Source organism: Hemiscyllium ocellatum, chromosome 1, assembly GCF_020745735.1.
Source record: "Hemiscyllium ocellatum isolate sHemOce1 chromosome 1, sHemOce1.pat.X.cur, whole genome shotgun sequence".
Lineage (NCBI taxonomy): Eukaryota > Metazoa > Chordata > Chondrichthyes > Orectolobiformes > Hemiscylliidae > Hemiscyllium > Hemiscyllium ocellatum.
Window position 1 is genome coordinate 161203807 of NC_083401.1, and position 13522 is coordinate 161217328.

General features: G+C 44.3%; 1 protein-coding gene across 2 annotated transcripts in view; it reads right to left on the reverse strand.

Moving 5' to 3' along the window:
• prmt9 (protein arginine methyltransferase 9) overlaps positions 1-7940 on the reverse strand; it is a 49924-nt gene extending 41984 nt beyond the window's left edge. Inside the window, exons 1-2 of one of the 2 annotated variants that reach the window (XM_060827243.1) lie at positions 7652-7940; positions 1384-1532 (exon numbers count right to left, since the gene is read on the reverse strand). In XM_060827243.1, coding sequence (XP_060683226.1) covers positions 1384-1532; positions 7652-7810 — 308 coding nt within the window. In that variant the 5' untranslated portion in view covers positions 7811-7940. Of the gene's footprint in view, positions 1-1383; positions 1533-7647 lie in introns of both variants that reach the window. The other variant, XM_060827254.1, reaches the window with a different exon arrangement.
• Positions 7941-13522: the final 5582 nt, after the last annotated feature.

Genomic DNA, 13522 nt, shown 5'->3' on the forward strand with positions numbered 1-13522 from the left:
CTAGTCAAATGGGTAATATAATACGTTTTCCAGTGCTTCTACAACTGCAGCTCAGGAATAGAACTGAAGTGGGAAATTTGAAACAATCACATTTATAGTTGAGCAACATATACTGTTAACATTCTCTTTTTAAAATAATGATAGATTTATTTCATTTCTGAAGGGAGAAGTTATAGTAAATGAGAATATATTTGCATACTACTATCTTTGTGATGTTTCAATATCAAAAAGGTATTTGAAAGATAAAACTAAATGTAAACATATTTTCTCATTCTGAAATACAACATCGCAACTTACCTCAAGATGTCAATAAGGGGAGGGGCCCACAAACAGCAACGGTATATTGATCATGACTGGTTTCAGAGATATTGGTTGAAGGTTAAATATTGGCTTCAACCCTTCCCTCGGATGGACCCGGAGCAGAGGGACCTCCACAACATTTCATTGTATAATAAAATCTTTCATGTTTATTTAAGAATGTCGAGGTGATCCTGGACAACCAGGCATTTGGCCAATCACATTGATAGGAAAAGATTAGAAGGATTTGGGTCACGTGGAGAGAAATGAGGTTAGCATGAACGAACATTTCAGTTGGCATGGACCAGTTAATTACAGTCAGAGTCCATGCTGTAGGACTCGACAACTCCAATTAGCTGATTTCAAGTACGGTGACAAATAGGGGCTGCAATTCATAGCAGCACATAAAGTTTAGAAACTCGATATGCTTCATCTGAATCACAGTTCTGCTTCTATCTAACAAACTCCTCTCGAATCATCAAACTATCCAACAAGTGGCTGAGACATATAGCCAAAGGTTCAATTATTGATCTGTGCTAACTTGGATGAAGAAAGTTAAAGTAAATGTTGGACAGACTATAATTACAGTGGACATTACCATACAATTACAACACAATAATAGTATATCTTAGTTATCTTCTTTAAAAGCCAGTCCTTATGAACACCACCTTGCAGCGACACAGCATTGGGTGTGCAATGGGGTCAGATTGAGCGGTGATACTGAACAACACAAAGAAAATTTTAAGGATGTTAATAATCCCACCTGGGCAACATACTGGTGATCAATCATCATCCATAGAACCATACAATAAGGGGTTTTTTTTTTAAAAGAAATCAACTTGCTGGAAAGTTGATATTTGTGAATCTTAGACAAAGACAGGATTGGGCTACATTGTACTGGCATTAACAATTAAGCGTACCAATACTCACAGCTCATGTTCACTAAATTTACTATGGGTATTGAGGACGACAGAAAGTCACAATAAAAGCTGTTAAGGAGATAGATAAAAGTATTATACAAACGATATTATATAACCACTTAATATAACAGATATTCAAAAACAATTGGGAAATGCTATCACTAACCTAAATAAATGTTCTCCCATACTGTTCCATATTACTTCATTATTTGGGTAGAGCTCCAAGGCCTGTTCATAGCAGTCAAATATATCCTGAATCCGACTTAAAGAATTAAGTTCTTCTGCCCATTTAAAGAGTGTGTGTTGGAACGATTCCTAGGGTTTCAACAATAAAGACAACTAACGTAAAATACATGAAAAACTGAACGACATTAAAGCAAAGCCAATGCATTACATTGGATTGGACAGGAGGCTTCAAAACTGATGCTTTTGTGATCATTTATCAATTTATCTATAACTTGGCAAGTACATTAACATCCAGAACAAACAATGAATCTTTATTTTCGGGAGTTCAATTTGGTAAAATCCATATGCCATAACAGCATAACAGAAGGCATGCTGGCCATTGGTGTTTTATTATCAAACAATTCCCATGTTCCATATATGGCACCACTTCCAAGTGATTCCATCTTACAGGGTCTCTTGTCCAGAGTTGAAATTATTTACAATAGGTGAAACTATCAAACTTGAACAGAAGTATACTTTGCTCAAACATTAATGAGGCATAAGGAGTTGGATTTTGCTGCAATAATTAATGCTCAGGCTTACTTATGTAAAAATCAGAAAGCAACAAGCAATGCTCACATCTACAAAGTTAAAATAGAAATCTGAAAATTACTGGAAGGCAAAAGATTCATCAAAACTGCATTGTGCCATCTGCCCCACCATTTAGGCACATTGAACAGTCAGAAACCCGCAGTTTGAGTCACCTCATAGATACTGAATTCTTAACAAGAGTTTGTCCATTCTACTGTAGGCATCCTTTTAATGCTGCAATTAATCACAATTAAAACGACCAACAAACTACAGGTAGTCCTCCTATAATGCCGTAGTTGCATTCCACTGAAACCTCGCTTAATAGAAAATCACTTCATATAAAGAATGGGGCCTTTGAGAAAAGTGGGATTGGGGCAGGGCAACAAAAGAAAATTCACTCATGATCGCTCAAAAATCACCCAAAAGTCTAACGCAAAGTACAGCACAGTGTGAATGAAGGTTGAAATCATATTTACTAATGAAACAAAAGTAAATTTAACACACTTCATGTAAAAACTATAAGAAAGCTGCTCTCTGTACAGTACCTCTCACAGAAAGCTGCTCTGTCAGCAGCTGACACCACGCATGTGCAGAACGGTGCAGAGATATGGGTGCTGAAATAGCTGCTTATTTAAGGGTCACATGAACAAGTATTAGCTGAAGAGATTAGTATTTTGTGCACACAGAACCTTGCCAGAAAGTAAACACATTATAACATTTCAGTGTGGAGACAACAGTGAGGTGGAGTATCTGTAAAGTTGTTATGGAGTAAGAAGGTTGAATCTAACTTTGTTAAATTTGTTATAAGACTATTTCAAATAGTTCTGTACAATATAACTTGTTTGGGTTTTCCTTCTGAGAGTAATTTACTTGTATTTTACTGTTAAAAAAAGGTACACAGGCAGGCTCTGCCAGTTTGAGTACGATCAGTAACTGACTACCATGGTAAACAAATGAAAAATTAAAACCTATGATCCAACAATGCTAGAGGATACGAATGCCATAGAAAGGGAAAACACAGCTGGTTGGAGTCATACCTAGCATAAAGGAAGATGATGGTGATTACTGGAGATCAATCAGCCTAGTCCCAGGACATCTCTGCAGGCGTTCCTCTAGGTACTGTCCAAACTACAACAAATTCAGTTGCTTCGTCAATAACTCTCTCTCCAGCATAAGGTCAGACGTGGGGATGTTTACACAACATTAACACCATTAATGCTGAAACAATCCATACCTATTCATGCAAGACCTGAACATCATCCAGGCTTGGCCTGATGGGCAACAAATAACATTTGCACCACACAAATGCCTGGCAATTACCACCTCCCACAAGAGAGAATCTCATCACTTGATATTCACTTGCATTACCGGTGCTGAATATCTCACTATCAGTATGTCCTGGGCATTACCATTACCCAGAAAGTGAACCAGAACCACCACATAAATACTGTGCCCACAACAGCAGGTCAGAGGATAGAAATCCTGCAGCAAGTAACTCACATCCCCCAATGTCTCCCACATTACACAAGGCAGGAGTGTGATGGAAGAACATGAACTGAAGATGCATGGGAACATCACCACTCACAACTTCTCCTTCAGGTCATACATCGAGCTAACCTAGAACTGTATCACTATTATTTCAGTGTCACTGATACAAAATCCTGGAATTCCCTTACTAACAACTCTATGGGTGTACCTACACACCAAGAACTGCAGCGGTTGAAGGTGGTAGCTCACCATCACCTGATATGTCAGTTACAGTCCCTCCTGCTCAGCCAATTTCCTAAAAAGGTTGATAATTTCCATCAATTCCAGGAACATTAAGCTTAGCGAACAGAATCTGATGAGAGACTTCATCAAAAACCTTCAGAAATTTAAATAACCAAGAGTCAATTCTGTCCACTTCTTTAATCACATCTTCAAAACTGATTTAAGTCCGTTTACCTGGGAATGGCCTACCATTTACAAAACCACAGCTGGAAATTTCAAGTTGTCCAGTCACCTAATCATTGATTATGGGCCTGAATAATTTTACTAACAACAGATTTTCAAGTAAACCACCTCTACTTTCCCGGCTTCACAGCACCAGGGACCCGGATTCGATTTTCGCCTTGGGCAACTGTCTGTGTGGAGTTTGTACATTCTCCCCGTGTCTGCGTGGGTTTCCTCCCACAATCCAAAGATGTGCAGGCCAGGTGAATTGGCCATGGGAAATTGCCCATAGTGTTAGTTGCATTAGTCAGGGGTAAGTATAGGAATGGGTCTGGGTGGGTTACTCTTTGGAGGGTCGGTGTGGACGATTGGGCCTAGGAGCCTGTTTCCATACTGTAATCTAATCTAATCTAAATTAACATGCATAGTTTTCCAGTCCAAAACAACCACTCCCAAATCAAGAACTGGGGAAGCTTATAATTAGGACTTCTGCAATGTTCCCAGATGACCTAAAGCTGACCTGAATGAACAATAATGTATCAGTATATGGAATGCACAGCCGAAAAAGTAGAAGGAGCTGATTTAGCAGCAATTTTTAAAGGAAAACAGGATAAAGAAATTGAGGGAAAACAATTTACATGACTATGTGGAAAAAGCCAGAGAACGAGAACAATTGTTTTCTCGGTCTATAGATGCTACCAAACCGGAGTTTCTTCAGCAATTTGTTTTTGAGCTGGAATAATTGGACTGCCTTTTCAAAAAGCTGGTACAGGTATGGTGGGATAAATAGCTTCTTTCCGCACTGCGTCATTCAAAGAAAGGCTCAAACAAGTGGAGGATGAATGAGATTAGTATATATTCACACAGAATGTCATTTGTGAATTTGATACGGATCATATCTTTACAAAACAAGGCTTAAGACCTGTTTAGAATGCACAAATATTGCACCAAGGTGGGTACAGATTTCGGAAGCAACTTTCAAGAATCTTGAAAGGGACACACGAGGAAAAAAAGAGGAGAGAATATATTTTTTTGAAGTGGTACACATCCATCAAGACAAAATAAGCCACTCAAGGAAATGAATATTCTTCTTCCACTTTTATTCATTCAGCTTCCAAGTTAGCTACATGCTATTGAAGTATGGTAACAGTGTAAAGGGTTAGAAAGGTTTAGGGAAACCCATTCTATTTAAATCAATTGTTGAGGAGATCCAATAATATTTGAAAAAAACTAGAAGAATCATATGACAGTTTTCAAAGAATTGATAAAAGCTTGATGGAATTGTAAAAATGTGGATATCATTAAGACAGGAGCGCAGCTGGGACAATCAAATAACTGTAAGGGAACCTACAGTAACATTCAAGAGAACAGGGAAGAGACTTATGCTGATACACTGGTCAAAAAGGAAGACTGCATAAATGGCCTTTTAGTATTGCATATCATTCTATATTATTCAGATGTCATCTCTTAACTATTGCAAAGATGTCACTGACAATCAGCTGCCCTTAAGTTGAAAATTATCCATTCAGCTTTAATTGTAACATTTTAATGAGATTTAGAAATCAAAATCCCTCCAGTGTGGAAGCAGACTGTTCGGCCCATTAGGTTTACACCACTCCACCAAAGGACATCTGAACCAGACCTACCCCTCAACCTAATCCCTGTAATCTACCCAGCCTGTATATCCCTGGACACTAAGGCAATTTACCATGGCCAATCCACCTAACCTGCCACATTTTTGTACTATGGGCAGAAACTGGAACACCCAAAGGAAACCCATACAGACACTGGGAGAATGTGCAAATCCCACATGGACAGTTCCCCGAGGGTGGAATCGAACCTGGATCCCTGCGCTGTGAAGGTGCAATGCTAACCACCATGCCAACTTCATGTGTAACTGGGAGAATACTCGAGCAGCAAAAATGCAGTAAAGAATCATAGAGGTCCATGGCACAGTAAAAGGCCCTTCAGCCCATTAGATCTGCCCCAGTCAAAAACAAGCACTAACCATTCTCATCCCATCCTCCAACAATACAACACACTCTCCATGGCTGTCAGCTCCATGTGATCCTCAACTGCCTAAGTGCTATCTGAAGCTTGGCATTCACAATTCTGTTCACCAAATTCAAACAAAACATTAACTGTGAGCAAAGCTCTTCAACTGTGTTTTACAAGTCAGGGAGAAGTTTAAAATACAAAACGGTCAATACAGTATTGGGGAAAGGAGAAAGTGAGGACTGCACATGCTGGAGATCAGAGTGAAAAAGGGTGGTGCTGGAAAAACACAGCAGGTCAAGCAGCATCTGAGGAGCAGGAGAGTCAATGTTTCAGTCATCAGAAACGATGAAGGGCTTATGCCCAAAACAACAACTCTTCTGCAGCTCGGAAGCTGTGCTTTTCCAGCACCACACTTTTTGACTCTGTATTGGGGAAATGTCATTAGTGATTGGTTGTCTAACTTAAATATGAATTTCCAATCTGATACTCTTCTGATATGTTGAGATTTGAAGATATTCTCATCAAATGTTAATTTTCATATCCCATTTGGCTTTGGCAACATTTAAAGAACTCACTGGACCATGAAGCAATGTTTGAAAGTCAAATCAACACAAGCAAAATGTTGCAGGTGCAGAAAATGTGAAATAAGAACTGAAACTATTGTCTTCAATGGATCCATGAAGAGGTAACTGTCAACAAGGTCAAGCACTTGTAATTCTAATTAAGTCAATGGGCTTTCTGAACTGAACAGAGTGTAGATCAGAGAAGATCACCAGAACTGGTCATAGCTCAGGCAGATTTTGTCATTTGGGTGTTCAGTTGATGAGACAGTTGGCCGTGGATCAGAAGATGGGCAGCACAGTGGCACAGTGGTTAGCACTGCTGCCTCACAGTGCCTGAGACCCAGGTTCAATTCCCGACTCAGGCGACTGATTGTGTGGAGTTTGCACGTTCTCCCCGTGTCTGCGTGAGCACCCTCCGGGTGCTCCGGTTTCCTCTCAGTCCAAAGATGTGCGGGTCAGGTGAATTGGCCATGCTGAATTGCCCGTAGTGTTAGGTAAAGGGGTAAATGTAGGGGTATGGGTGGGTTACGCTTCGGCGGGTCGGTGTGAACTTGTTGGCCCGAAGGGCCTGTTTCCACACTGTAAGTAATCTAATCTAATCAAATCTAATCAAGAGTGAAAACAGTGTGAACTCAATTTCCATCCGGGCAGGGGTAAACTGTAGTTCTGTGTCTGAGAGAGGAAGGCAATGGCAAACCACCACAAACAAATAAAACTTTGCCAACACCCCAGGAGGAAGCATCACTGAGACAGTGAGCTGGCTCAGGGGAGACATGTTGGGACAGAACAGTTCAACCTGACAGATGTACACAGACTTGCTGGGACTCCATGTCCTTCAATGCAGGGGCCACCTGTACAAATACAAACACCAAACCCCCACCCTCACCTCCCTCCCCCCACCCCACCCCCCCCCCCCACCCCACACCCTACCCCACACCCCACCCCACCCCCACCCCCCACAGGCCAGGGGAGGCGGACAGGGACCAGCACCAGCCCCAGTCCCCAGGCCCCAGGCCCCAGTCCCCAGGCCCCAGTCCCCAGGCCCCAGGCCCCAGGCCCCAGGCCCCAGGCCCCAGGCCCCGGGCCCCAGGCCCCGGGCCCCGGGCCCCGGGCCCCAGGCCCCAGGCCCCAGGCCCCAGGCCCCAGTCCCCGGGCCCACACTCACTCCCTCCCTCACTCACTCACTCTGATGATGTCCTTCAGCTCCGGCGCCACGTTCAGCAGGAGCAGGTAATGGGCGAAGGCGGTGCCGAAATCCTCCCGGTCCAGGTAATCCTGAGCGCTCTGTAGGGAGCGGTAAACCAGGCGAACCCGGCCCCGGCGCCCGGGCCTTGGGGCCGACATCAGGAGGAGCGGCAGCGGCGGGATCCGAGCAAAGTAAAGCAGGCCCGGCCCGGCCCAGCAGGAGGACAGCGGCTCGAGCTGCGGGCGCGCACCGCACGCGTCACCAACCAGGCCCCGCCCAGCCTAGCGTCGTCAGCCCCGCCCCGCGACAACAACCCAGCCCCGCCCCGCGTCGTCAGCCCCGCCCCGCGTCGTCAGCCCCGCCCCGCGTCGTCAGCCCCGCCCCGCGTCGTCAGCCCCGCCCCGCGTCACCAGCCCCGCCCCGCCCCGCCAGGTGCAGCCCCTCCCTCTCCCTGACCTCACACCCCCCTCCCCCACATTACAGGGAGTGAACAGCTTGAGGACGTGACCAAGTGGTGTCATGGGGCCCAGATAAACCTCACTTCAGAATGTACCTCTATAAAATGTTCAATGATTTAAATATGAAGGAACTGAAACCAACATGGTCATCCCAAACACCAGAGACTGAACAATCCACAGTTAAACGCCCCACACACACCGGGTTATAGTCCAACAGTTAAACACCCCACACACACCGGGTTATAGTCCAACAGTTAAACACCTCACACACACACCGGGTTATAGACCAACAGTTAAAGATCACACACACACCAGGTTATAGACCAACAGTTAAACACCCCACACACACCGGGTTATAGTCCAACAGTTAAACACCCCACACACACCGGGTTATAGACCAACAGTTAAAGATCACACACACACCAGGTTATAGACCAACAGTTAAACACCCCACACACACCGGGTTATAGTCCAACAGTTAAACACCCCACACACACCAGGTTATAGACCAACAGTTAAACACCCCACACACACCGGGTTATAGACCAACAGTTAAACACCTCACACACACCAGGTTATAGTCCAACAGTTAAACACCTCACACACACCGGGTTATAGTCCAACAGTTAAACACCCCACACACACCAGGTTATAGTCCAACAGTTAAACACCTCACACACACCGGGTTATAGACCAACAGTTAAAGATCACACACACACCAGGTTATAGACCAACAGTTAAACACCCCACACACACCGGGTTATAGTCCAACAGTTAAACACCCCACACACACCGGGTTATAGTCCAACAGTTAAACACCCCACACACACCGGGTTATAGACCAACAGTTAAACACCTCACACACACCAGGTTATAGTCCAACAGTTAAACACCTCACACACACCGGGTTATAGACCAACAGTTAAAGATCACACACACACCAGGTTATAGACCAACAGTTAAACACCCCACACACACCGGGTTATAGTCCAACAGTTAAACACCCCACACACACCGGGTTATAGTCCAACAGTTAAACACCTCACACACACCAGGTTATAGACCAACAGTTAAACACCCCACACACACCGGGTTATAGTCCAACAGTTAAACACCACACACACCGGGTTATAGTCCAACAGTTAAACACCTCACACACACACCAGGTTATAGACCAACAGTTAAAGATCACACACACACCGGGTTATAGTCCAACAGTTAAACACCACACACACACCAGGTTATAGACCAACAGTTAAAGATCACACACACACCAGGTTATAGACCAACAGTTAAACACCCCACACACACCAGGTTATAGACCAACAGTTAAACACCACACACACACCGGGTTATAGACCAACAGTTAAACACCCCACACACACCAGGTTATAGACCAACAGTTAAACACCCCACACACACCGGGTTATAGACCAACAGTTAAACACCTCACACACACCAGGTTATAGACCAACAGTTAAACACCCCACACACACCGGGTTATAGTCCAACAGTTAAACACCCCACACACACCGGATTATAGTCCAACAGTTAAACACCCCACACACACCGGGTTATAGTCCAACAGTTAAACACCCCACACACACCGGGTTATAGACCAACAGTTAAACACCTCACACACACCGGGTTATAGTCCAACTGTTAAACACCCCACACACACACCGGGTTATAGTCCAACAGTTAAACACCTCACACACACCGGGTTATAGACCAACAGTTAAAGATCACACACACACCGGGTTATAGACCAACAGTTAAAGATCACACACACACCAGGTTATAGACCAACAGTTAAACACCCCACACACACCGGGTTATAGTCCAACAGTTAAACACCCCACACACACCAGGTTATAGACCAACAGTTAAACACCCCACACACACCGGGTTATAGACCAACAGTTAAACACCTCACACACACCAGGTTATAGTCCAACAGTTAAACACCTCACACACACCGGGTTATAGTCCAACAGTTAAACACCCCACACACACCAGGTTATAGTCCAACAGTTAAACACCTCACACACACCGGGTTATAGACCAACAGTTAAAGATCACACACACACCAGGTTATAGACCAACAGTTAAACACCCCACACACACCGGGTTATAGTCCAACAGTTAAACACCCCACACACACCGGGTTATAGACCAACAGTTAAACACCTCACACACACCAGGTTATAGTCCAACAGTTAAACACCTCACACACACCGGGTTATAGACCAACAGTTAAAGATCACACACACACCAGGTTATAGACCAACAGTTAAACACCCCACACACACCGGGTTATAGTCCAACAGTTAAACACCCCACACACACCGGGTTATAGTCCAACAGTTAAACACCCCACACACACCGGGTTATAGTCCAACAGTTAAACACCTCACACACACCAGGTTATAGACCAACAGTTAAACACCCCACACACACCGGGTTATAGTCCAACAGTTAAACACCACACACACCGGGTTATAGTCCAACAGTTAAACACCTCACACACACACCAGGTTATAGACCAACAGTTAAAGATCACACACACACCGGGTTATAGTCCAACAGTTAAACACCACACACACACCAGGTTATAGACCAACAGTTAAAGATCACACACACACCAGGTTATAGACCAACAGTTAAACACCCCACACACACCAGGTTATAGACCAACAGTTAAACACCACACACACACCGGGTTATAGACCAACAGTTAAACACCCCACACACACCAGGTTATAGACCAACAGTTAAACACCCCACACACACCGGGTTATAGACCAACAGTTAAACACCTCACACACACCAGGTTATAGACCAACAGTTAAACACCCCACACACACCAGGTTATAGACCAACAGTTAAACACCCCACACACACCGGGTTATAGTCCAACAGTTAAACACCCCACACACACCGGATTATAGTCCAACAGTTAAACACCCCACACACACCGGGTTATAGTCCAACAGTTAAACACCCCACACACACCGGGTTATAGACCAACAGTTAAACACCTCACACACACCGGGTTATAGTCCAACTGTTAAACACCCCACACACACACCGGGTTATAGTCCAACAGTTAAACACCTCACACACACCGGGTTATAGACCAACAGTTAAAGATCACACACACACCGGGTTATAGACCAACAGTTAAAGATCACACACACACCAGGTTATAGACCAACAGTTAAACACCCCACACACACCGGGTTATAGTCCAACAGTTAAACACCTCACACACACCGGGTTATAGTCCAACTGTTAAACACCCCACACACACACCAGGTTATAGTCCAACTGTTAAACACCCCACACACACACCAGGTTATAGTCCAACTGTTAAAGATCACACACACACCGGGTTATAGACCAACAGTTAAACACCCCACACACACCGGGTTATAGTCCAACAGTTAAACACCTCACACATACCAGGTTATAGTCCAACTGTTAAACACCCCACACACACACCAGGTTATAGTCCAACTGTTAAAGATCACACACACACCGGGTTATAGACCAACAGTTAAACACCCCACACACACCGGGTTATAGTCCAACTGTTAAACACCCCACACACACACCAGGTTATAGTCCAACTGTTAAACACCCCACACACACACCAGGTTATAGTCCAACTGTTAAAGATCACACACACACCGGGTTATAGACCAACAGTTAAACACCCCACACACACCGGGTTATAGACCAACAGTTAAAGATCACACACACACCAGGTTATAGACCAACAGTTAAACACCACACACACACCTTGTTATAGACCAACAGTTAAACACCTCACACACACCAGGTTATAGTCCAACTGTTAAAGATCACACACACACCGGGTTATAGACCAACAGTTAAACACCTCACACACACCGGGTTATAGTCCAACAGTTAAACACCCCACACACACCAGGTTATAGTCCAACTGTTAAACACCCCACACACACACCAGGTTATAGTCCAACTGTTAAACACCCCACACACACACCAGGTTATAGTCCAACTGTTAAAGATCACACACACACCAGGTTATAGACCAACAGTTAAACACCCCACACACACCGGGTTATAGACCAACAGTTAAACACCCCACACACACACCGGGTTATAGACCAACAGTTAAACACCACACACACACCGGGTTATAGTCCAACAGTTAAACACCCCACACACACCGGGTTATAGACCAACAGTTAAACACCACACACACACCGGGTTATAGACCAACAGTTAAACACCTCACACACACCGGGTTATAGTCCAACAGTTAAACACCTCACACACACCGGGTTATAGACCAACAGTTAAACACCCCACACACACCGGGTTATAGTCCAACAGTTAAACACCCCACACACACCGGGTTATAGACCAACAGTTAAACACCACACACACACCGGGTTATAGACCAACAGTTAAACACCCCACACACACCGGGTTATAGACCAACAGTTAAAGATCACACACACCGGGTTATAGACCAACAGTTAAACACCCCACACACACCAGGTTATAGTCCAACAGTTAAACACCACACACACACCGGGTTATAGACCAACAGTTAAAGATCACACACACCGGGTTATAGACCAACAGTTAAACACCACACACACACCGGGTTATAGACCAACAGTTAAACACCCCACACAAACACCAGGTTATAGACCAACAGTTAAACACCTCACACACACCGGGTTATAGACCAACAGTTAAACACCACACACACACCAGGTTATAGACCAACAGTTAAACACCTCACACACACCGGGTTATAGACCAACAGTTAAACACCACACACACACCGGGTTATAGACCAACAGTTAAAGATCACACACACCGGGTTATAGACCAACAGTTAAACACCCCACACACACCAGGTTATAGACCAACAGTTAAAGATCACACACACCGGGTTATAGACCAACAGTTAAAGATCACACACACCGGGTTATACTCCAACAGTTAAACACCCCACACACACCGGGTTATAGACCAACAGTTAAACACCTCACACACACCGGGTTATAGACCAACAGTTAAAGATCACACACACCGGGTTATAGACCAACAGTTAAACACCCCACACACACCGGGTTATAGACCAACAGTTAAACACCTCACACACACCGGGTTATAGACCAACAGTTAAAGATCACACACACCGGGTTATACTCCAACAGTTAAACACCCCACACACACCGGGTTATAGTCCAACAGTTAAACACCTCACACACACCAGGTTATAGACCAACAGTTAAACACCCCACACACACCGGGTTATAGACCAACAGTTAAACACCTCACACACACCGGGTTATAGACCAACAGTTAAACACCCCACACACACCGGGTTATAGTCCAACAGTTAAA